General features: G+C 64.2%; 1 protein-coding gene across 1 annotated transcript; it reads left to right on the forward strand.

Moving 5' to 3' along the window:
* The first annotated feature begins 1881 nt into the window (after window positions 1-1881).
* On the forward strand, window positions 1882-26175 carry FER1L5 (fer-1 like family member 5). The gene is made up of 50 exons (XM_037371853.1): window positions 1882-1966; window positions 2194-2249; window positions 2335-2426; window positions 2508-2616; window positions 2700-2849; window positions 2928-3056; window positions 3134-3196; window positions 3282-3437; window positions 3723-3834; window positions 3917-4002; window positions 4082-4150; window positions 4273-4316; window positions 4451-4527; window positions 4614-4702; window positions 4788-4901; window positions 5036-5213; window positions 5306-5430; window positions 5529-5620; window positions 8066-8252; window positions 8344-8499; window positions 12403-12516; window positions 12593-12756; window positions 12842-12956; window positions 13049-13151; window positions 13237-13409; window positions 13797-13970; window positions 14728-14842; window positions 14930-15007; window positions 15081-15262; window positions 15438-15497; window positions 15583-15681; window positions 16586-16735; window positions 16830-17028; window positions 17706-17731; window positions 17815-17856; window positions 17934-18056; window positions 20301-20432; window positions 20510-20665; window positions 20752-20843; window positions 21656-21826; window positions 22656-22804; window positions 22877-23016; window positions 24512-24600; window positions 24699-24794; window positions 24897-25038; window positions 25121-25220; window positions 25351-25553; window positions 25640-25749; window positions 25831-25978; window positions 26071-26175. Exons 1-50 carry the CDS (start codon window positions 1882-1884, stop codon window positions 26173-26175), a joined length of 5919 nt encoding a protein of 1972 aa, XP_037227750.1.
* The last annotated feature ends 223 nt before the right edge of the window (window positions 26176-26398 follow it).

A 26398-nucleotide genomic window follows, 5' to 3' on the forward strand; every position in this document is an offset into this window, starting at 1 on the left:
CTCGGCGCTATAGGGACATGTGGGCATGGGGACTCGGTGCTATAGGGACATGGAGACATGGGGACATGGGGACTTGGTGCTATAGGGACATACGGACATGGGGACACGGGGACATGGGAACTCGGTGCTATAGGGGCACACGGACATGGGGACACGGGGACATGGGAACTCGGTGCTATAGGGGCACACGGACATGGGGACACGGGGACATGGGAACTCGGTGCTATAGGGGCACACGGACATGGGGACACGGGGACATGGGAACTCGGTGCTATAGGGGCACACGGACATGGGCATTCAGTGCTATAGGGACATATGGACATGGGGACTCAGTGCTATGCAGACATGGGGACACAGGGACATAGGGACTCGGTGATATGAAGATATGGGGACACGAGGACACAGGGAGTTGGTGCTATAGGGACATGGGGACTCAGTGCTATAGGGACATATGGACATGGGGACACACGGACATGGGGACACAGGGACACAGGGACTCGGTGCTATAGGGACATGGGGACTCAGTGCTGTAGGGACATATGGACATGGGGACACGGGGACATGGGGACTTGTTGCTATAGGGACATGTGTGCATGGGGACTCAGTGCTATAGGGACATATGGACATGGGGACACAGGGACATGGGGACTCGGTGCAATAGGGACACACAGACATGGGGACTCCGTGCTATGGAGATATGGGGACACAGGGACTCGGTGCTATAGGGACATACAGACATGGGGACACACAGACATGGGGACTCGGTGCTATAGGGACATATGGACATGGGGACTCAGTGCTATGCAGACATGGGGACACAGAGACACAGGGACTCGGTGCTATGGAGATATGGGGACACAAGGACACATGGACTCAGTGCTATAGGGACATGTGTGCATGGGGATTTGGTGCTATAGGGACATGGAGACATGGGGACATGGGGACTTGGTGCTATAGGGACACATGGAGAAATGGGGACATGGGGACTCGGTGCTATAGGGACACATGGAGACATGGGGACATGGGGACTCGGTGCTGTGGAGACATGGGATCACGAGGACATGGGGACATGGGAACTCAGTGCTATAGGGACATGTGGACACGGGGACATGGGGACATAGGGACTTGGTGCTATGGAGATATGGGGATGCGGGGACACAGGGAGTCCGTGCTATAAGGACATGGGGACTCTGCTATTGGGACATATGGACATGGGGACACACAGACATGGGGACTTGGTGCTATAGGGACACAGGGACATGGGGACTCAGTGCTATAGGGACATACAGACATGGGGACACAGGGATATGGGGACTCGGTGCAATAGGGACACAGGGACATGGGCACATGCAGACTTGGTGCTGTGGAGACATAGGAACATGGGGACATGGGGACACGGGGACATGGGAACTCAATGCTATAGGGACATGGGGACTTGGGGACTCGGTGCTGTGGGGGCATGGGGACGTGGGTATGTGGACATGGGGACATAGGGACTTGGTACTCTAGGGACATGGGGACTCAGTGCTATCAGGACACGTGGACATGGGGGCTTGTTGCTATGGAGACGGGACACATGGACATGGGGACTTAGAGCTATAGGGACACAGGGACATGGGGACACACAGACACAGGGACTCAATGTTATAGGGACATATGGACGTGGGGATGCGGGTACACAGGGACACAGAGCATAGATATGTAGTGACAGGTATGCAGCGACAAACGCATATTGTGACACAGTGACACCCGCCAAGCCAAGCCAGCAGTAGCCCCTCCCCCCCCCCCCCCCCCAGTGCCATTCCATAATGCATCCAGGCACCGAGGTGGCAGTGCCTTGGTGACAGCGCCTCTGTCGCACAGTGGCACAGGGAAGCGACCATGCTGCGGCTGCTGGTGGCCAGTGCCCATGTCCCCAGGCCCACCAGCTCTGGGCCTGGCTTGCACGTGTCTGCCCGCTTCAGAGGTACTGCCGGGTACGAGGGGGGGACACTGTGGTGGCCGTCCCCATGGGACAAGATGGCATCAGCCATCCTGGTGCAGCGGGGAGGCAGCCTCGTGTGATGGGATGGTGCCACCCGTGCCTGGGGACAGCGATGTCCATGCCTGCACATGGGGACAGGGCCAACCTTCCCCTTGCACCCCAATGTCCCCTTGACATGCCACCACCTTCCCTCCTGTCGTCCCCCCCAGGTGTCCCCAGGAGCACCCGAGTGGTGCCGGAGGAGCACAGTCCCATCTGGAATGAGGTGAGGTGACCCCAGGGTGGCCTGCAGTGGCATGGGGACATCTCAGGCCACCTCAGTGACCTCTTGTATCTGCTGTCCCCCCCAGACACTGGTGTGGCCACTGGGCATGTGTCCCCTGCAGCCCACGGCCAGCCTCACCCTGCGCCTCCGGCACTGGGGCCAGCCGGCACCCCAGGGGTAAGTAGCCCCCATGGGTGGGCACCCCAGGGGGACCACCCACAGTGTGACCACCCTCACCGTGTCCCCCTGTCCCCGCAGGGACCTAGGGGCCACCACGGTTTCACTGGACCGGTTGGTGGCCGACCCTGGGCTGCCACTGTCCCTTGCTGACGTCCCGCTGCTGGACCCACGGGGACAACCCACGGGGGTGAGCACCCACCCACACACCCACCCAGCAGCACCCCAGGGTGCCACCAGGCATGGTCTAGGGTGCCACCTGTCCTTTTGCAGTGCACTGTCACCTTCCGCTGCTCTTACATCCCCCATGGCACCGCAGAGGACACCGCGGTCCTGCAAGGACAGGTGCCACTGCGGGCGGTGTCACCAGGGTCACCCCACCACCCCAGCAAGCCCTCGGCTGGGAGCAAAGAGGATTTCCAGGTATGGCACCCATGGGCGCGGTGGCACCCAAGGGCGATGTCCTGTCAGGTGGCCACTGTGTCACCTCCTGTCACATAGGTACGAGTGAGGATCATCAAGGGCCACCAGCTCCAGGGCAATGACATCAAGCCGGTGGTGATAGTCCTCATCGGCCAGCACCGCTTCAGGACCAGGATCCGAGTCGGGAACAACCCCTACTACAATGAGGTGACACCGGGGAGGGGACATGAGGACCCGCCAGTGTCCCCTCACCCTGCCCTCACCCTCTTTTGCCCGTTTTCCAGGTGTTTTGCCAAAATTTCTACCTGACGCTTGCCCAGCTGGTGGTGGAGCCCATCCGCATCCAGGTCAGGGAGGGGCTCAGTGGCACCGGTGGGGACAGGGACAGCGGAGTGGCCGCTGACACCGTGTTCCCCCCCCCTGCCATCGCAGGTGCTGGACTCGCGGGCCACCCGCGCCAAAGCTGTCATCGGCATCTTCCAGGTGAGGACAATGGCTGAGGGACGAGGCGTCACGCCACGGTCCGGCCGCTCTCACCCCCTTTGCCATCCCCGCAGCTGGACATCGGCACCGTCTGCCGTGCGCCAGGTAGGTGAGAGGGTTGCGGTGGGCACCGCGGTGACACTGAGGTGACACCGGGGTGACACCGGCGTCTCCCACCACGCCAGGACATCACTTGAGCTGGAAATGGCTAAGCCTGCAGCACCCCCAGCGCCCCGACGCCGGGTGCCAGGGGTACCTCCGTGTCAGCATGGCTGTGCTCCGCGCCGGCGAGCCGGTACCGGTGAGCATCCCCCCATCCTCCCCAGCACCCCCCAAAGAATCCTGCCTGGAGGAGGGGGGGGGGCCCATTTTTCCATACCCCACCCCAAGGAGCAGGAGGAGCCGGCGGGGGACGAGGACGTGGAGGCCAACCTGCTGAAGCCCCCACCATGTGCTGCCACGCTCCAGCTCTGCATCTACCGCGCTGAGGACCTGCCGCAGGGTGGGCATGGGGGGGGTTTGGGGGGGTTGGGTGGATCTGGGGGATCCCCTCATGCCCACCTCTCCTCATCCCCATGGAGCAGAGGCGGCTCGGCAGCATCTCCCCTCGGTGGGCAGCAAGAGGGGCTTCGTGGCGGCGGCGGTGCGGGTCAGCTTCGCCGGCAGGACGGTGGGTGCTGGGCTGGGGCTGGGGGTGGGGTGGGGGTCGCATCCTGCGGCGGGGGGGGTCATGGCTCTGCTCAATGCAGCTCTGCACCCGAGTGATGCCCCCCGACGCCAACCCGGAGTGGAACGAGGTCTTCTTCTTCCCCCTGCGGGTGAGGTGCCCCCTCAAGCCCCAGCACACATCCTGCACCCCCCCCAAAGCAGGGGTGTCCCCAAAAGGAGGTCACCTCATATTTCAAACCCCCCCCCCCTTTTTTTTTTTTTCTCCCCACAGCTGCCCCCCATCTGTGATGAGATCCAGCTGGCCATCCTCAGTGGGTAAGTAGGGGGGAACCCCCCAGCTTTGGGGAACTCCCTGGTTTTGGGGGACACCCCACTTTGGGGGGACACCACATTTTGGGGGGACACCACATTTTGGAGGGACACCCCCCCCTTTCATTGCTCACCCGCAGGTCCCGCAGCAGCAAGGTCCTGGGCACCGCCGTCCTCCACCTCTCCCAGATCTCTTCCGCCGGTGCTGAGCTTGAGGGTGAGCAGGGTGGTCCACCCTTGGGTGGGGGGTCCCCAGAACCCAGACCCCCCCCCCCCCCACTGAACCCCCTTTTTTCCTCCCAGAGGGGACCCCTGGCTTCTTACCCTGCTTCGGACCCAGCTTCCTCCCCTTCTACGGTCCTCGGCCGGACGCTGCCGGGAAGCTCAGCACCGTGAGTGGGTGCCAGGGGTGGGCACAGCACCCATTTGGGTGTTGGGGGGGTGACACCCACCCACCCACCCACCCTTATGCGACAGGACACCAAGGTGGCTTATCGGGGCCGGGTGCTGCTGGAGCTCAGCACCCACATGAGGACCCCGGATGGGTGCCAGCAGGCCACCATCGCCCCTGAGGATGTCACCCGGGTGCAGGTGAGGACACGGGGACACTGTGCAGTTTCAGTGCCACCCTTGGGGGTCTTTTTTTTTTTTTTTTTTAAGTGCCATTGGAATATTTGGGGAGGATTTTGGGAAATTTTGGGAATTTTTATTTTTTTTTTCCACAGTGCCATTTGCCCCGCCATCGGTTCGGGCTCTGTGGGGTCTTTTATTCGGCCACCATGGTGCCAGCCGGCCCTGAGCTCCTGCGCTTCGAGCTCAGTCTTGGCAACTACGGTGACATGGGCGATGTCACCTGCAAGCCAGCTGCCTCCGTCACCCCGCACGGTTGCCCCCTCTTTGATGGTGAGTGGGATGCTGGGGACACACACACACACACACACAAAGGTGGTACCCCTCCGGTGTCCCATAGGATGCTCAGTGCCCTCTGGATACAGGCAACCGCTATCACTACCTGCCGTGGTACGGTGACAAACCGGTGGCGGCTGTCACCTCATCCTGGGAGGATGCCAGTCACCGTTGGGATGCCCTAAACCTCCTGCGTGCCTTGTGCCGGCGGCTGGTGAGCACCCATGGGTGACGGTGGGGTAGGGCGGGGTGGGACGTGACCCCCCCCCCCACTGCTCTGGGGTGGGATGGTTTTAGGGGGGATCTTTGCAGGAGAGGAACGTGGCGGAGCTGCGGGGCGCCCGTGGGGACATGGTGGGGGACATCGGCAGGAGGCTGCTGCGCCAGCTGGCACAGGACTGCGGGTGAGGGGGGCGGGGGGGTGGTTCTCGGGGGGGGGGGGGTGCTGGGTGTCCTGAAGTTGTAGGTGGTGGGGTGCTGGGGGGGACCCCTGGGCTTGCAAACACTCTTTGGAGGGGGGAAATGGGGTTTTGGGGGGGAGGAAATGAGGAATTTTAGAGGAAAATGGGATATTTGGGGGGGAAATGGGATAATTGAGGGGGAAATGGGGCATTTGGGGGGTGGGGCATTGGGGGAGGAAATGAGACATTGGGGGGAATGGGGCATTTGGGGGGGAAATGGGGCATTGGGGGAGGAAATGGGACATTGGGGGGAATGGGGCATTTGGGGGGGAAATGGGGCATTGGGGGGAAATGGGGCATTGGGGGGAAATGGGACCATTGGGAAGGAAATGTGGATTTGGGGGGGAAATGGGGGCATTGGGGGGGAGTGGGGCATTGGGGGGTTAAATGGGCCATTAGGGGGGAAATGGGGGCATTTGGGGGTAATTGGGGCATTTGGGGGGAAATGGAACATTGGGGGAAATGGGGCATTTTGGGGGGAATGGGGCATTTTGGGGGGAAATGAGCATTGGGAGAAATGGGGGCATTGGGAAGGAAATGGGGATTTGGGGGGAAATGGAGCATTGGGGGGGAAATGGGGCATTTGGGGGTAAATGAGGCATTTTGGGGGGGAAATGGGGCATTTTGGGGGGGAATAGGGCTTTGGGGGGGAAACGGGGGCATTGGGGGGAGATGAGGTAATTGTGGGGGAAGTTGTATTTGGGGGCAAATGGGGCATCTGGGTGGAAAAAGGAATTTTAGAGGACAATGAGACATTTTGGGGGAAATGGGACAATTGGAAGGAAAATGGGGTAATTGGGGGGGAAACAGGGTAACTGGGGGGAAATGGGGTATTTGGGTGGAAAAGGAGGAATTGTAGAGGACAAGGGGACATTTGGGGAAATGGGGTAACTGGGGGGGAATGGGGGGATGGGGGGAAATGGTAATTAAGGGGGAAGTTGTCTTTTGGGAGGAAATTGGGAGGAAAAGGGGGAGTTGTAGAGGACAATGGGATATTTGGGGGGAAATGGGGCAATCGAGGGGAAAATGGGGCATTTGGGGGGGAAATGGGGCATTTGGGGGGGAAATGGGGGCATTGGAGGTGGAAATGGGGCATTGGGGGAAATGGGGCATTGGGGGAAAGAGGGTAATTGGGGGTAAAGTTGTATTTTTGGGGCAAATGGGGTATTTGGGGGGGAAAAGAGGAATTGTAGAGGACAATGAGACATTTTGGGGGAGAATGGGACAACTGGAAGGAAAATGGGGTAATTTGGGGGGAAACAGGGTAACTGGGGGGAAATGGGGTATTTGGGTGGAAAAGGAGGAATTGTAGAGGACAAGGGGACATTTGGGGAAACGGGGTAACTGGGGGGGAATGGGGGGATGGGGGGAAATGGTAATTAAGGGGGAAGTTGTCTTTTGGGAGGAAATTGGGAGGAAAAGGGGGAGTTGTAGAGGACAGTGGGATATTTGGGGGGAATGGGCAATCGAGGGGAAAATGGGGCATTTGGGGGGGAAATGGGGCATTTGGGGGGAAATGGGGGCATTGGAGGTGGAAATGGGGCATTGGGGGGAAATGGGCATGGGGAAAGAGGGTAATTGGGGGTAAAGTTGTATTTTTGGGGCAAATGGGGTATTTGGGGGGGGAAAAGAGGAATTGTAGAGGACAATGAGACATTTTGGGGGAAAATGGGACAACTGGAAGGAAATGGGTAATTTGGGGGGAAACAGGGTAACTGGGGGAAATGGGGTATTTGGGTGGAAAGGAGGAATTGTAGAGGACAAGGGGACATTTGGGGAAATGGGGTAACTGGGGGGGAATGGGGGGACGGGGGGAAATGGTAATTAAGGGGGAAGTTGTCTTTTGGGAGGAAATTGGGAGGAAAAGGGGGAGTTGTAGAGGACAATGGGATATTTGGGGGGAAATGGGGCAATCGAGGGGAAAATGGGGCATTTGGGGGGGGAAATGGGGCATTTGGGGGGGAAATGGGGGCATTGGAGGTGGAAATGGGGCATTGGGGGAAATGGGGCATTGGGGGAAAGAGGGTAATTGGGGGTAAAGTTGTATTTTTGGGGCAAATGGGGTATTTGGGGGGGAAAAGAGGAATTGTAGAGGACAATGAGACATTTTGGGGGAGAATGGGACAACTGGAAGGAAAATGGGGTAATTTGGGGGGAAACAGGGTAACTGGGGGGAAATGGGGTATTTGGGTGGAAAAGGAGGAATTGTAGAGGACAAGGGGACATTTGGGGAAATGGGGTAACTGGGGGGGAATGGGGGGACGGGGGGAAATGGTAATTAAGGGGGAAGTTGTCTTTTGGGAGGAAATTGGGGGGGAAATGGGGAATTGTAGAGGACAATGGGATATTTTGAGGGGAAAACGGGGCATTTGGGGGGGCTGTCTGCAGGCGAGCGCTGCCCCGGCTGGAGGCTCAGCCCACCCCCACGCCGCTGGACACCCACCTCCGGGCCACCCGTCTTCACGTCCTCCGGTGCATGGCGGCGGCGGCGGCGGTGCCACCGAGGGCCGGCTGGGACACGTTGCTGCCGGTGGCCGAGGGCTGGCTGGGACGCGTGACCGCCCTGGCTGTCGAGGTGGGGGCTGAGGCTGGGATACGGGGGGGGGGGGTCTCATCGCTGTGATGAGCTGTGGCTGGGCTCAGCCCACCGGTCCCTGTCCCCACAGCCGCAGGCTGGGGTGCCTGACGTGCTGCTGTGGCTGCTGCGGGGCGAGCGGCGGGTGGCTTGTGCCCGTGTCCCCGCGGCCGATATCATGTTTTCCCGGAGTGGCCCCGGCGCCTGCGGCCAGCTCTGCGGCCGGATCCAGACCCTCTTCCTGGTGGTAGGCAGCCCATGTCACCTCCATGTCACCTCTGTGTCCCCTCCGCGTTCCCTGAACCCCTCCATGTCACCTCTGTGTCCCCTCTGCGTTCCCTGCATCCCACCCATGTCACCTCTGTGTCCCCTCTGTGTTCCCTGCATCCCCTCCTTGTCACCTCTGTGTCCCCTCCGTGTTCCCCGCATCCCCTCCTTGTCACCTCTGTGTCCCCTCTGTGTTCCCCGCATCCCCTCCATGTCACCTCTGTGTCCCCTCCGCGTTCCCTGCATCCCACCCATGTCACCTCTGTGTCCCCTCTGCGTTCCCTGCATCCCACCCATGTCACCTCTGTGTCCCCTCTGTGTTCCCCGCATCCCCTCCTTGTCACCTCTGTGTCCCCTCCGCGTTCCCTGAACCCCTCCATGTCACCTCTGTGTCCCCTCCGCGTTCCCCGCATCCCCTCCATGTCACCTCTGTGTCCCCTCCGCGTTCCCCGCATCCCCTCCATGTCACCTCTGTGTCCCCTCTGTGTTCCCTGCATCCCCTCCTTGTCACCTCTGTGTCCCCTCCGCGTTCCCTGAACCCCTCCATGTCACCTCTGTGTCCCCTCCGTGTTCCCCGCATCCCCTCCTTGTCACCTCTGTGTCCCCTCCGTGTTCCCCACATCCCCTCCATGTCACCTGTGTCCCCTCCGTGTTCCCCGCATCCCCTCCATGTCACCTCTGTGTCCCCTCCGTGTTCCCCACATCCCCTCCATGTCATCTCTGTGTCCCCTCTGTGTTCCCCGCATCCCCTCCATGTCACCTCTGTGTCCCCTCCGCGTTCCCTGCATCCCACCCATGTCACCTCTGTGTCCCCTCCGTGTTCCCCACATCCCCTCCTTGTCACCTCTGTGTCCCCTCCGTATTCCCCGCATCCCCTACTTGTCACCTGGGTCCCCTCCGCGTTCCCTGAACCCCTCCATGTCACCTCTGTGTCCCCTCCGCATTCCCCACATCCCCTCCATGTCACCTCTGTGTCTCCTCCACGTTCCCCACATCCCCTCCATGTCACCTCTGTGTCCCCTCCGCGTTCCCTGAACCCCTCCATGTCACCTCTGTGTCCCCTCCGTGTTCCCCACATCCCCTCCATGTCACCTCTGTGTCCCCTCCGCGTTCCCCGCATCCCCTCCATGTCACCTCTGTGTCCCCTCCGCGTTCCCCGCATCCCCTCCATGTCACCTCTGTGTCCCCTCCGCGTTCCCTGCATCCCACCCATGTCACCTCTGTGTCCCCTCTGTGTTCCCTGCATCCCACCCATGTCACCTCTGTGTCCCCTCCGCGTTCCCTGAACCCCTCCATGTCACCTCTGTGTCCCCTCCGTGTTCCCCGCATCCCCTCCTTGTCACCTCTGTGTCCCCTCCGTGTTCCCCACATCCCCTCCATGTCACCTGTGTCCCCTCCGTGTTCCCCACATCCCCTCCATGTCACCTCTGTGTCCCCTCTGTGTTCCCCGCATCCCCTCCATGTCACCTCTGTGTCCCCTCCGCGTTCCCTGCATCCCACCCATGTCACCTCTGTGTCCCCTCCGCGTTCCCTGCATCCCCTCCTTGTCACCTCTGTGTCCCCTCTGCGTTCCCTGCATCCCACCCATGTCACCTCTGTGTCCCCTCCGCGTTCCCTGAACCCCTCCATGTCACCTCTGTGTCCCCTCCGCGTTCCCTGCATCCCACCCATGTCACCTCTGTGTCCCCTCCGTGTTCCCCACATCCCCTCCTTGTCACCTCTGTGTCCCCTCCGTATTCCCCGCATCCCCTACTTGTCACCTGGGTCCCCTCCGCGTTCCCTGAACCCCTCCATGTCACCTCTGTGTCCCCTCCGCGTTCCCCACATCCCCTCCATGTCACCTCTGTGTCTCCTCCACGTTCCCCACATCCCCTCCATGTCACCTCTGTGTCCCCTCCGCGTTCCCTGAACCCCTCCATGTCACCTCTGTGTCCCCTCCGTGTTCCCCACATCCCCTCCATGTCACCTCTGTGTCCCCTCCGCGTTCCCTGCATCCCACCCACGTCCCATCCATGAACCCTTCACATCCCCGCCACATCCCGTCCACACATCCCTTCTATGTCCTCTCCATGTCCTCTTTGTGTCCCCTCTGTGTCCCATCCATGTCCCCTCCACATCCCCTCTCTGTCCCCTCTTCATGTCCCCTCTGTGTCCCCTCCATACTTCCTCTATGTCCTCTCCATGTCCCCTGCCTGTCCCCTCTGTGTCCTCTCTATAACTCCTTCATGTCCTCTACACATCCCCTCTTGTCCCATCCATGTCCCCTCCGTGTCCCTCCCACATCCTCATGTCACCTCTGGGTCCCTTGGCGATCTTTTCCATGCCCCGCTCCATGTCCCTCTACATCCCGTCTGTCCCCTCCATGTCCCCTTCTGTCCCCTCCATATCCCTGCCATGTCCTTTCCACATCCCCTGTGTTCCCTCTATGTCCCTTCTAGATCTTCTCCATGTCCCCCTCCATGTCCCCACTACATCCCCCTGAACATCTCCTCTGTGTCCCCTCCACGTCCCCTCTGTGTCCCCTCCACGTCCCCTCTGTGTCCCCTCCACATCTCTTCCATGTCCCCCGATCCCCTCTGCATCCTCTCCATGTCCCCTCTGTGTCCCTTCTAGATCTTCCCCATGTCACATCTACAGCCCCCCACATCCCCTCCATGTGCCCTCTGTGTCCCCTCCACAACCCCTTTGTGTCCCCACCACGTCCCCTCCATGTCTCCTCCATGCCCCTGTGTCCCTTCTACGTCCCTCTTAGACCTTCTCCGTGTCCCCACCATGTCCCTGCCATGCCCCCATGTCCCCACCATGTCCCCCGCCATGACCCCACCATGTCCCCTCCGACAACCCGCACCATGTCTCATGCCATGTCCCCACCATGTCCCTGCCATGCCCCCATGTCCCCACCATGTCCCCCGCCATGTCCCCACCATGTCCCCGCCACGTCCCCACCATGTCCCCCACCATGTCCCCTGCCATGTCCCCACCATGTCCCCCAGCATGTCCCCCACCATGTCCCCCACCATGTCCCCGCCATGTCCCTGCCATGTCCCCTCCCACGTCCCCCACCATGTTCCCACCATGTCCCCGCCATGTCCCCACCATGTCCCCCACCATGTCCCCTGCCATGTCCCCCACCATGTCCCCACCATGTCCCCCACCATGTCCCCACCATGTCCCCTCCCACGTCCCCCACCATGTCCCCGCCATGTCCCCCACCATGTCCCCCGCCATGTCCCCACCATGTCCCCTCTGACATCCCTCACCATGTCCCCCGCCATGTCCCCACCATGTCCCCTCTGACATCCCTCACCATGTCTCATGCCATGTCCCCACCATGTCCCTGCCATGCCCCCATGTCCCCCACCATGTCCCCACCATGTCCCCACCATGTCCCCTCTGACATCCCTCACCATGTCTCATGCCATGTCCCCACCATGTCCCTGCCATGCCCCCATGTCCCCCCCCATGTCCCCCACCATGTCCCCACTATGTCCCCGCCATGTCCCCACCATGTCCCCGCCATGTCCCCCACCATGTCCCCGCCATGTCCCCTCCCACGTCCCCCACCATGTTCCCACCATGTCCCCGCCACGTCCCCACCATGTCCCCCACCATGTCCCCCATGTCCCCATGTCCCCCACCATGTCCCCCACCATGTCCCCACCATGTCCCCTCCCACGTCCCCCGCCATGTTCCCACCATGTCCCCACCATGTCCCCACCATGTCCCCCACCATGTCCCCACCATGTCCCCTCCCACGTCCCCCACCATGCTCCCGCCATGTCCCCACCATGTCCCCTGCCATGTCCCCCGCCATGTCCCCTCCCACATCCCCCGCCATGTCCCCCGCCATGTCCCCTACCGTGACCCACGCTGCGGGGCACAGGGCTCTGGGGACATCTGCGCCCAGCTCCGGCTCCGGCTGTGGCTGGGACGGGTGGCTGACAGCAAGGACCTGCCGCGGCACCTGGAGGGCACCCTGCACGTCTACGTCGAGATGGTGAGCCCTAGGGTGGGGGGACCACCGCTGCGTGCCCCCCCCAGCACCCCTCAACCCCATGTCATCTCCCTCCCAGTACGAAAACCAGACCAAGCTACTGGGCAAGTGGGGTTCCCGGGGGCTCCTGGGGCGCCCCAGTTTCTCCGACAGTGCCGGAAAAGCGGGGCTCCCCTGCCACCGGATCCAGCCCCCCAAGGGCTGGCGCTGGAAGGGACCCTGGACTGTGGAGCCCCAGCGGCGGTGAGTCCCATGGGATGGGGTGGTGACACCCACCCTGCCACCTTGGGGACCTCGGGTGATGCCAGCGTTGTCCCCTTGTCCCCAGGCTGCTGCTGGACACGGAGACCAACATGGGCGAGGTGCTGGAGGACGTCTACGAGAACGAGAGCCGGCAGCCCAGCGGCGAGTGGGGACCTGCCGCCGTGGCCAGCACCGACGCCGTGAGCAGGGGACCACACGGGTGGCACTGGGGGGGTGCCAGCGGTGGAGTGGCACGAGTGCACCAGGGCTCAGCTCTCACCCGGTGTTGCAGAGCGGCACAGCGGTGCCACCCAAAGAGGAGGTGGCATGTCCCCAGGGGTGGCACATCACCGACGGCTGGCGGGTGGATGTGACAGGGGCTGTGGATGAGGCTGGTGAGTGGGTGTCCCCAGCCAGTCACCCTGGGGTGGGTGAGGGTGGGGTGGTGGCAGTGCTGAGGACACCTGGGTGCTGCTGCAGGTTGGGAGTACGGGGTGAGCGTGGACCCCGGCAGCCCCCCGGCAGCATGGCACGCCACGGAGAAGACGTACCACATGCATCGGCGCCGGCGCTGGCTGCGCACCCGCCACAGAGACCCCAGTGCCCAAGGACCGGAGCAGGATGTGGCCTCCTTCCTCCAGCTGGATGGAGCGGTGGGGACAGTGACGGGGCAGTGGGGATGGGGGGGTGGCAGGATGGGGTGGCAGGGATGAGGGTGGCAGGGATGGGGACAGCAAGGACGGGGGTTGTAGGGACAAGGGTGGTGGGATGGGGGTGGCAAAGAGAGGAGTGGCAGGGATGGGGATGGCAGGGATGGGGTGGCAGGGATGGGGACAGCAGGGACAGGGGTGGTAGGGACAGGGTGGCAGGGATGGGGACGGCAGGGATGTGGCAGCAGGGATGGGATGGCACCAGACCTTTGCCCACTAGTGTGAGCAGCCCTGTCCATCCCCTTGTGCCATGCCACTCCATCCCCATGCCACTCCGTCCCCATGCCACCCCGTGCCCATAACACCCCCTGGTGCCCCATGTCCCCACAGCACAGCACCGAGGCAGCGGGGGCCGAGGCCTGGGAATACGGTTCCCTCTGGGGTCGCCGCTTCCACCTGCAGCCCCGGACGGGCGACGTGTGCCGGCGGCGGTGCTGGCACCGGGGCATGGTGCCCACGCAGCCCCCGCCCGTGGCACCCCTATTCCTGCTGGAGGGCTCCCTGGTAGGAGAGTGGGGGGGAATCTGGGGGCACCGGGGGGGGCGAGGGAGGGAGGGTGGGATGCAGGGGTGGAGGGAGAGAGGGATGCAGGGAGGGAGGGAAGGAGGGATGGAGGGGTGCGGGGGGGATGGAGGGAGGAATACGGGGAGGGATGGAGGGAGGGATGCAGGGAGGGAGGGAAGGAGGGATGGAGGGGTGCAGGGAGGGATGGAGGGAGGAATACGGGGAGGGATGGAGGGAGGGATGCAGGAAGAGAGGGAGCGGGGGATGCAGGGAGGGATGGAGGGAGGGATGCAGGGAGGGAGGGAGGGATGCAGGGAGGGAGGGAGGGAGGGATGCAGGGAGGGATGGACGGAGGGATGCAGGGAAAGAGGGAGGGAGGGATGCAGGGAGGGAGGGAAGGAGGGATGGAGGGGTGGAGGGAGGGATGGAGGGAGGAATATGGGGAGGGATGGAGGGAGGGATGCAGGGAGAGATGGAGGGAGGGAGGGGTACAGGGAGGGAGAGATGGAGGGAGGAATACAGGGAGGGACAAAGGGGGGAATACAGGGAGGGATGGAGAGAGGGAGGGAGGGATGGAGGGAGGGAGGGAGGGAGGGTGGCAGAGACAGGGATGTCGGGGAGGGGGATGCAGGGCTGAGGGGACAGGTGGGTCATGCAGTGGCGTGACACTGGGGCGGTGGGACATGGGGCAGCGGGCTGCAGGGCTGGGGGCAGCAGGGCCGGGGGCTCCCCCACCCCACGTCCCGTGGTGCCGCAGGGCATGGAGGACCTGGCCGAGGAGGACAAGCCGGCCGTGGCGGAGCAGCAGGCGCAGGGCTCGTGCCGGACCTCCCCCAAGCAGCCCATGCCCCTCATCCTCTGCACCTTCCCACGTGAGCTCCGGGGGACACGGGGGAGGGGACCAGGCCCGGCCAGGGGGGTGCCAGGTCCCCCCCCTCCAGCCCCTGCCTCTCCCGCAGGACCCAACTTCTTCCAGCTCCGCTGTTACATCTTCCAGGCGCTGGAGCTGGCACCCCGCGGCACCAAGGCCACCGCAGGTGGGACACCCCCCCCCCGGCCCCCACCCCAGGGTGGGCACCCCAGGGTGCTGACGGTGTCACTGTCCCCCAGACCCTGTCGCCCACGTCTCCTTCGTGCACGTCAGCCAGAGCACCCAGGCGCTGCCTGGCACCCGGGACCCCCTCTGGGACCAGACGCTAATTTTCCACCGGGTCCTGCTGTACGGGGACCCCCGGGGCGTCTGGGATGAGCCCCCCACCGTGGTGGTGGAGGTCTTCGACCAGGACAAAGCGGTACGGCACGCATGGGTTGGTGGGGGGGGGCACCCATGGGTGGGGGCAGCACCCATGCCCAAGCAATGCTTTGCAGGGTGCCGGTGCTTTCCTGGGGAGGAGTGTGTGCGCCCCAGATGTTTGGCTGGATGTGGGGCACCGGCAGCCCCCCCGGCTCCGGCGTTACCCACTGCAGGGACCGGGGGGGCCGGCCGGGGAGCTGCTGGCCGCCTTCGAGCTGCTGTACGATGCCGAGGTGAGAGGCTGGCCGGGAGGTGGCATGGGGGGCACCCAGGTGATGGGGTCCCACCATCACCGTGTGTGTCCCCCTCCCCCGGCAGGATGGGCGCCTGGCACAGGTCAGCACCCCGCCGTGGAGGCAGGGGGGTTTCAGCGTCCCCCTGGGTGTCCGGCCACTGCTGCAGCTGGTGGCACTGGAGGTGAGTTCTGGGGGACCCTGAGTGGGGACACGGAGGGGTACAGGCTGGGGACAGGGACGGGGTGAGGAAGGGGATGGGGACAAGGACAGGGAAATGGAGGGGGACAGAGGGAGCTGGGGGAAAGGACGTGGATTGGAACAGGGATGAAGAAGGGGATGGATGAGGTCTGGGAGGGGGACAGGGATGGGGACAGGGATAGGGAGAGGGATGGGGACAGGGACAGGGAGAGGGATGGGGACAGGGAGCGCTGGGAGCAAGGGCATGGATTGGAACAGGGGTGAAGAAATGGATGGACAAGGTCTGGGATGGGGACAGGGATGAAGGTGGGATGGGGACACGGTCCAAGATGGAGACGGGGAGAAGGACAGGTTGGGAACAGGGATGAAGGTCTTGGAGATGGGGTGGGGGCAAGGACAGGGATGGGGACAAGGATGAAGACAGGCTGGGGATGAGGTCAGGGATAGGGACAAGGATGGGGACAGGGACAGGGATGGGGACAGGGATGAGGTCTGAAGTGGAGACTGAGAGAGGCTGGGGACAGGGACAGGGATGGGATGAGGGCAAGGACAGGGAGAAGGATGGGACAGGGGGAGCTGGGGACAAGGACATGGACTGGAACAGTGACAAAGACAGGATGGACAAGGTCTGGGATAGGGAATGGGATGGGGACAGCAATGAAGAAGGGGATGGCCATGGGACAGGCACAAGGACAGGGATGAAGGTGAGGACAGGCACAGAGGGACGAAGACAAGATGGGGACAGGATGGGGCTGGAGATGGGGACAGGGCAAGGACGGGGACAGGCACCTTCAGCATCCCGCTGGGAATGCAGCCCACGCGAGGTGACCTCTGAGCACCCAGGGGACCCCACAGGGGTGACAGCTGCTGGGTGCCCCCCCCCCCAGGTGCTGGCGTGGGGGCTGCGGGGGCTGCCTAGGGGCGTGCGGGCACCCAGCCTGGAGGTGCAGTGCGGGGGCCAGACCCTGCGGACCCCCACCATCACCGACCTCGCCGCTAACCCCAATTTCCCCATCAACGCCTTCCTGCTGATGCTGGTGAGGATGTGGGGGGTGGGTAAGGGGGGTGGCAGCACCCCACCCATGGGTGCTGCCGCTGGCACCCTGGGGTGACGGTGCAACTCGGCCCCAGCATCTGCCGGCGGAGGAGGAGTACGTGCCCCCCATCCGGCTGCGGGTGCTGGACATGCGGGATTTCGGGTACCGGCCCGAGGTGGGGCAGGCCTGCGTGCGGGGCCTGGGGCAGTACTGCTGCCAGCCCCACGGGAAGGGGCAGCCCCCCAGCTCTGGAACCCCCCAGACCAGCTCGGGTGGCCTCCTGCCTGGCTCCGGTATGGCCCTGCCCAGCCCAGCCCTGGTACCCCCCTGCCTCTCCCTGCTCCTTGGTACCCCCTGCCCCATCCCTGCCCCATCCCCGCTCTCTGGTACCCCCCTGCCCCATCTCTGCTCCTTGGTACCCCCATGCCCCATCCCTGCTCCCTGGTACCCCCTGCCCCATCCCTGCCCCATTCCTGCTCCCTGGTACCCCCCCTGCCCCATCCCTGCCCCATCCCCGCTCTCTGGTACCCCCCTGCCCCATCTCTGCTCCTTGGTACCCCCATGCCCCATCCCTGCTCCCTGGTACCCCCTGCCCCATCCCTGCCCCATTCCTGCTCCCTGGTACCCCCCCTGCCCCATCCCTGCCCAGCCTTGGTACCTCCATGCCCCATCCCTGCTCCCTGGTACCCCCCTGCCCCAGCCCTGCCCAGCCCTGGTACCCCCCTGCCCCATCCCTGCTCCCTGGTACCCCCCTGCCCCATCCCTGCCCAGCCCTGGTAACCCCCTGCCCCATCCCTGCTCCCTGGTACCCCCTGCCCCATCCCTGCCCCATCCCTGCTCCCTGGTACTGCCCTGCCCCATTCCTGGTACCCCCTGCCCCATCCCTGGTAATCCCTGGTACCATCTGCCACATCCCTGCCCCACACTGCCCACCTCCAGGAGGGTGTATTTGCCCCTTTCCTCTCCACAGCTGCTCCCTGGGGCAGGATAGCGCAGGTGAGTCCCCCAAGCCCTTGGCACCTGGTGGCCCCAGCCCCCAGTCTCAGTTTCCCCCAGTAAATCCCCTTTTCTCCCTGCAGCTTCTGCCCAGGATCACCGCCAAGATCGGGGCTGAGGGCAAGGTGGGCACAGGAACGGGGCCACTGGCCACCAGGGCCACCCTTGCCCCCTGTCCCCACCTCACTCTGCTCCCCACCAGGCTGCAGAGGAGAAGAAGGAGGCGGATGAAGATGAGGGTGAGGAAGACTGGTGGAGCAAATTCTACACAGCCATGGGGGACAAGACAAAGAGCCGGCGGGGGACCAGTGGGGACAGGCTGAAGGTGAGCCAGAGCCTGGGACCCAGAGCAGGGGACAAGGATGGGGCCAGGGACAGGAACGGGGATGGAAGTGGGGTAGGATGGGACAAGAATGAAGCGGGGGATTGGGAGGGGGATGGAGGGGGATAGAGATGGCGATGGGATAGGGACAAGGTTGGGGATGAGAAGAGGATGAGGACAGGGACAGTGATGGGGAAGAGGTGGGGAATGGGATGGGACAGGGACAGGGGTGGAGATGGGATGGGGACAAGTTTGGGATGGAGACTGGGAGGGGAATAGGCTGGGGACAGGGACAGGGATGGGATGGGGATGGGATGGGGACGGGATGGGGATGGGATGGGGATGGGATGGGATGGGGATGGGATGGGGATGCGATGGGGATGGGATGGGATGGGGATGGGATGGGATGGGGATGGGATGGGATGGGATGGGGATGGGGATGGGGATGGGATGGGGATGGGATGGGATGGGATGGGGATGGGATGGGGATGGGATGGGGATGGGATGGGGATGGGATGGGGATGGGATGGGATGGGATGGGGATGGGATGGGGATGGGATGGGATGGGATGGGGATGGGATGGGGATGGGATGGGGATGGGATGGGGATGGGATGGGATGGGATGGGGATGGGATGGGGATGGGATGGGGATGGGATGGGGACGGGATGGGGATGGGATGGGGATGGGATGGGATGGGGATGGGATGGGGATGCGATGGGGATGGGATGGGATGGGGATGGGATGGGATGGGGATGGGATGGGGATGGGATGGGGATGGGGATGGGGATGGGATGGGGATGGGATGGGGATGGGATGGGGATGGGATGGGGATGGGGATGGGGATGGGATGGGGATGGGATGGGATGGGATGGGGATGGGATGGGGATGGGATGGGGATGGGATGGGATGGGATGGGGATGGGGATGGGGATGGGATGGGGATGGGATGGGATGGGGATGGGATGGGGATGGGATGGGGATGGGATGGGGATGGGGATGGGGATGGGATGGGGATGGGATGGGATGGGGATGGGATGGGGATGGGATGGGGATGGGATGGGGATGGGATGGGATGGGGATGGGATGGGGATGGGGATGGGATGGGATGGGATGGGGATGGGGATGGGATGGGATGGGATGGGGATGGGGATGGGGATGGGGATGGGGATGGGATGGGGATGGGATGGGAGGGGATGGGGATGGGATAGGGATGGGATGGGGATGGGATGGGGATGGGATAGGGATGGGATGGGGATGGGGATGGGGATGGGGATGGGATGGGGATGGGATGGGATGGGATGGGGATGGGATGGGGATGGGATGGGGATGGGATGGGGATGGGATGGGGATGGGATGGGGATGGGGATGGGGATGGGATGGGGATGGGGATGGGATGGGATGGGATGGGGATGGGGATGGGGATGGGGATGGGGATGGGGATGGGGATGGGATGGGGATGGGATGGGATGGGATGGGATGGGGATGGGATGGGATGGGATGGGATGGGGATGGGGATGGGGATGGGGATGGGGATGGGATGGGATGGGATGGGGATGGGGATGGGGATGGGATGGGGATGGGATGGGGATGGGGATGGGATGGAATGGGGATGGGGATGGGATGGGATGGGATGGGGATGGGGATGGGGATGGGGATGGGATGGGGATGGGATGGGATGGGATGGGATGGGGATGGGGATGGGGATGGGGATGGGGATGGGATGGGATGGGGATGGGGATGGGGATGGGATGGGGATGGGATGGGGATGGGATGGGATGGGATGGGGATGGGATGGGGATGGGATGGGGATGGGGATGGGGATGGGATGGGGATGGGATGGGATGGGGATGGGATGGGGATGGGGATGGGGATGGGGATGGGGATGGGGATGGGATGGGATGGGATGGGATGGGGATGGGGATGGGGATGGGGATGGGGATGGGATGGGATGGGGATGGGATGGGATGGGATGGGATGGGGATGGGATGGGATGGGATGGGGATGGGATGGGGATGGGGATGGGATGGGGATGGGATGGGTTGGGATGGGATGGGGACAAGGTCTGGGTGGAGACTGGGAGGGCAACAGGCTGGGCAGAGGGACAGGGCTGAAAGTGAGATGAGGACAAGGATGGGGATGAAGACAGGATAGGAACAAGGATAAGAAGGGGACAGGGATGGGAGAAGCACCAAGAGGGGGATGGGGATGGGAAGAGGGCCGAGGCCAAGGCCAGGACCCTCTCCCCAGATCTACAGCTGTGAGCTGGAGGCGGTGCCCGACTTTGGGGGGCTGCAGGATTTCTGCCAGACCTTCCCCCTCTACCAGCCGGGGGGTCACCCTGAGGCGAGGGAGGACCCCGTGCCTGTGGGCGAGTTCAAGGTGGGTGAGAGCCCCCGGGGGGGACCCGAGGGCCGCAGGGGGAGCACCCCAGGGTGACAGCCAGGTGCCTTTCGCAGGGGCTTTTCTGTATCTACCCCCTGCCTGAGGACCCCGAGGTGCCCCCCCCACCACGCCACTTCCAGCAGCTGCCCCCCAGCCAACCCCAAAAGTGCCTGGTGAGGGTTTACATCATCCGGGCCTTCGACTTGCCCCCCCGCGACAGGAACGGGCTGGTAAGGCCACCCATGGGTGCTGGGCAGGGGTCCCCTGTGCTGTCCCCCTCCCCACACCACCCTGATGGTCCCCTCCCTGCTGCCAGTGTGACCCCTACATCCGTGTCTCGCTTGGGACGAAGACGCTGGGACAGCGGGACCAGTATGTGCCCAACACCCTGGAGCCTGTTTTTGGCAGGTATGGCCAGGGTAGGTGGCCCGGTGGCACCGTTACCCCCAGTGGCACCATCACCCCTGGTGGCACCGGGCTGGGGGGTGCCTGGCACTGAGAGGAGGTGCCCAGGGGGGCTGGTGGGGCCCCATTCCCCATGTCAGCATGTCCCCATGCCCTGTCCCTCTGCCAGCAGGTCCCTATGCCACTGGGTTGACATGCCACTAGGTCCCCATGCCACCACATCCCCATTCCCCATGCCAGCAGGTCCCTGTGCCACCAGATGCCCCATTCCCAATATCTGCAGGTCCCCATGCCACCAGGCCCCCCTTCCCCACAACAGCAGGTCCCTGTGCCACCAGATTCCCCATTCCCCATGCTGGAGGGTCCCTGTGCCACCAGGTCCCAATGCCACCAGGTCCCCATGCCACCAGATGCCCCATTCTCACCATCTGCAGGTCCCAATGCCACCAGGTCCCCCTTCCCCACAACAGCAGGTCCCTGTGCCACCATGTCCCCATTGCCCATGCTGGAAGGTCCTTGTGCCACCAGGACCCCATGCCACCAAACGCCCCATTCCCCTTACTGGAGGGTCCCTGCGCCACCACGTCCCCATTCCCCGTGCCACCCAGTCCCCATGCCACCAGATGGCCCATTCCCCATACTGGAGGGTCCCTGTGCCACCCAGTCCCCATGCCACCAGATGGCCCATTCCCCATGCTGGTGGGTCCCCGTACCACCAAGTCCCTGTGCCACCAAGCCCATGCCTATGGGTGCCCACTCCCCATGCCAGTGGGTGCCACCCCTGACATCGGGGTTGATGGCACTGCCACTTCCAGGCTGTTTGAGCTGACGGGCACCATCCCGCTGGAGAAGGACCTGCGGGTCACGCTGCTGGACTATGACCTGCTGCCCCCCGACCAGGAGATCGGCACCACCACCATCGACCTGGAGAACCGCCTGCTCTCCCGCTTCCGCGCCCACTGCGGGCTGCCCACCGTCTACCGCACGTGGGTGCCCCTGGAGGGGGACACCAGGGGGCTGGGGACATGGGGGTCCATGGGCCTGAGCCCAGGAGTGGGCATGGGGTGGGCACAAGGATGGGGACGGGAGAGGCGTGAGGAGATGGTCGTGGGGTGGGCACAGGGGGATGGGGTGGGTATGTGGGGGTGGGCACAGGGATGGGGTCAGGATGGGCACAAGCAGGTTAGGATGGGGTGGGCACGGGGGTGGGCATGGGGTGGGCACAGGGGGATGGAGATAGGTGGGTACCATGGGGTGGGCACAGGGGTGGGCATGGGGTGGGCACAGGGGGATGGAGATGGGGTGGGGACATGGGGTGGGCATGGGGTGGGCACAGGGGGATGGAGATAGGTGGGTACCATGGGGTGGGCACAGGGGTGGGCATGGGGTGGGCATGGGGTGGGCACAGGGGGATGGAGATAGGTGGGTACCATGGGGTGGGCACAGGGGTGGGCATGGGGTGGGCATGGGGTGGGCACAGGGGGATGGAGATAGGTGGGTACCATGGGGTGGGCACAGGGGTGGGCATGGGGTGGGCATGGGGTGGGCACAGGGGGATGGAGACGGGGTGGGGACATGGGGTGGACACAGGGTGGGCACAGGGGATGGTTGTGGGGTGGGTGCAGGGGGATGGAGATGGGTGGGGACATGGGGTTGGGCACAGGGGATGGAGATGGGGGGTACGTAGGGGTGGGCACAAAAAGATGAGGATGGGGTCGGCACAGGGGTGGGCAAAGGGGGACAAGGGTGATGGCCAGGGAGGGGACACCCAGGAGGGGTAACGCCACAGCCCCCAGCCCACCCACTGCCCCACAGCACCGGCCCTGGGTACTGGAGGGACCAGCTGCCCCCCAGCCAGACACTGGAGCACTTCGCCCGCACCCGGGGGATGCCAGCACCCGAATTCAGCGCCGAGGGCACGACGGTGACCTTTGGGGACCATACCTTCCTCCTCAGCCAATTTGGTGGGTGGGGGTCGGGGTGGGGGTCGGGGTGGGGGCGCAGGGAGGACCGTGTGCGACAGCTCAGCCTTGCAGAGAGTGGCCCCTCCGCGTCCCGGCAGCCCGAGGCACCCCGCGAGCGCCTGGCCCTGCACGTCCTCCACGCCTGTCACCTTGTCCCCGAGCACCTCGAGACCCGCACCCTCTACAACAGCACCCAGCCCGGGCTGGAGCAGGTGAGGCTGGGGCACCCTGAGGTGGGGGGGATGAGGGCAGGGAGAGGGGGGTGGAGACCCCAGGGTGATGGGGACCTTGGGGTATAAGGGGGTGCCAAGGGGATGATGAGGACCTTGGGGTGACAGGGACCCCAGAGCGATGGGGACCCCGGGGCAGGGAGGGATGCTGGGGGTGGGGGGGGGTGATGGAGACTCAACAGGGACCCTGCAGTGACAGTGGGATGATGAGGGGACAGCCAGGGAGGGACCCCAGGGTGATGAGGACCCTGGGGCAGGAAGGGATGCTAGGGCTTGCCCTGCTGACCCGGGAGGTGACAGGGACCCCAGGACAGGGGGGATGCTGGGGGGGTGATGAGGACCCCAGAGAAGGGAGGATGCTGGGGGGGTGACAAGGACCAGGGGGGGCGATGGGGACCCAAGAGCAAGCAGGATGCTGGGGATCCTGGGGTGACAGGGACCCTGTGGTGACAAGGGTGGATGCTGGGGGGGTGACGGGGACCCTGGGGTGGTAAGGATGGATGCTGGGGGGGTGATGCGGACCCTGGGGTGACAAGGATGGATGCTGGGGGGGTGACGGGGACCCTGGGGTGGTAAGGATGGATGCTGGGGGGGTGATGGGGACCCTGGGGTGGTAAGGATGGATGCTGGGGGGGTGACGGGGACCCTGGGGTGGTAAGGATGAATGCTGGGGGGGTGACAGGGACCCTGGGGTGGTAAGGATGGATGCTGGGGGGGGTGACGGGGACCCTGGGGTGGTAAGGATGGATGCTGGGGGGGTGACGGGGACCCTGGGGTGACAAGGATGGATGCTGGGGGGGTGACGGGGACCCTGTGGTGACAAGGATGGATGCTGGGGGGGTGACGGGGACCCTGGGGTGACAAGGATGGATGCTGGGGGGGGTGACGGGGACCCTGGGGTGGTAAGGATGAATGCTGGGGGGGTGACAGGGACCCTGGGGTGACAAGGATGGATGCTGGGGAGGGTGACGGGGACCCTGGGGTGGTAAGGATGGATGCTGGGGGGGTGACGGGGACCCTGGGGTGACAAGGATGGATGCTGGGGGGGTGACGGGGACTCTGGGGTGGTAAGGATGGATGCTGGGGGGTGACGGGGACCCTGGGGTGGTAAGGATGGATGCTGGGGGGGTGACAGGGACCCTGGGGTGACAAGGATGGATGCTGGGGGGGTGACGGGGACTCTGGGGTGGTAAGGATGGATGCTGGGGGGTGACGGGGACCCTGGGGTGGTAAGGATGGATGCTGGGGGGGTGACGGGGACCCTGGGGTGACAAGGATGGATGCTGGGGGGGTGACGGGGACCCTGGGGTGTCAAGGGTGGATGCTGGGAGGTGGTAGAGACCCCGGGGCAGGGAGGGACACTGGGGGCAGGGGTGTGTGATGGGGACCCAGGGGTGACGGGAACACCCTGGGACGGGGAGGACACTGGCACTGGGAGCCAGGGGTGCTGGTCCCAGCCCCTCTGGGTGCTGTGCAGGGCAAGGTGCAGATGTGGGTGGACATCTTCCCCGCCAGCCTCGGGCCCCCTGGCCCCCCCGTTGACATCACGCCCCGCAAGCCCCAGAGGTGAGCACCCAGCCAGGGCTGGGAGGTGGGACGGGGACATCCCGGGGGGGGGGGGGGGGGGGAAGGTGACACGTCCTCGTGTCCGTCCCCTCCCCGAGGTACGAGCTGCGCTGCGTGGTCTGGAACACGCGGGATGTGGACCTGAAGGACATCAACCTGCTGGGGCAGCGGATGAGCGACATCTACGTCACCGGGTGAGCCAAGGCCATCGCCGCATCCCCTCCACTGGGGAGGTGACAGCGGGGCTGTGGGGACACGGGTGACAGCAGCGTCCCCTCCCTCCGGGTGGCACGCAGGTGGCTGGACGGGCTGGAGGAGCAGAGGCAGAAGACGGACGTGCATTACCGCTCGCTGCAGGGCGACGGGAGCTTCAACTGGCGCTTCGTCTTCCCCTTCGAGTACCTGGTGGCCGAGCAGCTCTGCGTCCTGCTGCGGAAGGTGAGGGGCACCCCGGGGTGGGGGTGCTGGGGACACGGGGAACCAGCGTGACACCCCCTATTCCCCTTCCCTGCCGCGGCAGGAGCATTTCTGGAGCTTGGATGAGACGGTGCTGAAGGTGCCCCCCAAGCTCATCCTCCAAGTGTGGGACAACGACAAGTTTTCGGCTGACGACTTTCTGGGTGAGACCCCGTTTCCTTTCCCCTGGCAGGGTGGGGGGCACCCAGGGGGGGTGGGGGGCACCCGGGGGGGGTGGGGGGGCACTCAGGGGGGGATAGCCAGCTGCCCCGCCACCTTGCCTTTTCCCCACAGGCGTCCTGGAGCTGGAGCTCACCCGGCTGCCGCAGCCAGCCCAGCGGCCCCAGGACTGCACCCCAATGGCGCAGGAGACCCCCCAAAGCCCCTGGCCCTGGCGGAGGGTGCAGACCCCCTCCTGGTTTTCCCTTTTCCGGCAAAGACGGGCACGGGGGTGGTGGCCCTGCACGGTGCAGGAGGGCGGCAAGCGGCGCCTCTCGGTAGGTGGCGGAGGGATAGCGGGGGGGGACAGCGGGGACTGGGGGGGCTGGAGGGCCAGATCCTGCACCCCGTCCCCCTGCACCAGGGTAAGGTGGAGCTGAGCCTGGAGCTGCTGACGGCGAAGGAGGCGGAAGAGCGGCCAGTGGGGAAAGGCCGGGATGATCCCAACATGTACCCAACGCTCCCAGCGCCGGCGTGAGTCCCTGGGGAGAGCGGCTCATCCCCCGGGGGGGGGTGCTGGGACAGGGGGGTGACTGAGCTGGGTGTCACCCGCAGGCGGCCCGAGTGGTCCTTCCTGTGGCTGCAGGCTCCGCTGCGCAGCCTGCGCTACAGCATCTGTCAGCAACACCGCTGCCGCATCAGCTTGACGCTGGCGCTGCTGCTGCTCTTCGCCCTGCTCCTCACCTTCGTCTACGCCACCCCGGTAAGCGCAGGGGGCACCCCCAAATCCCCCCCCTCACCCGCTGAAAAGCTCCCCCACCCCCCTTCCCCAAGCTCCCCTGTCCCTCCTCGCAGGGTTATTTGGCCATGAAGCTGGTGAACCCTCTCCAGAACTTGCACCTTGCCGGCAGCGAGCACCAGGCAGCCGGGCATCACGCAGCCAGCGTGGCCAAGCCCTGACGCGCCAGCGCTGGGGAGCGCCAGGGGGTGCCACCCCTCCGCGTCACCTCTTTAATAAAGCCACATCCAGTAACAGTCAAATCATCGACCCCGACACCACTGGCTTGGCTGGGAAAGGGGCTACACCGTTTTGGGGAGCCCCACGACACTGGGATGTGACCCTCCCGCCCCCCCCCCCAGCACCCACAGCATCAATTTGGGGAGAAAACGCTGCGGCCAGGGG

This window comes from Falco rusticolus, chromosome 20 (genome assembly GCF_015220075.1).
Source record: "Falco rusticolus isolate bFalRus1 chromosome 20, bFalRus1.pri, whole genome shotgun sequence".
Taxonomy (NCBI): Eukaryota; Metazoa; Chordata; class Aves; order Falconiformes; family Falconidae; genus Falco; species Falco rusticolus.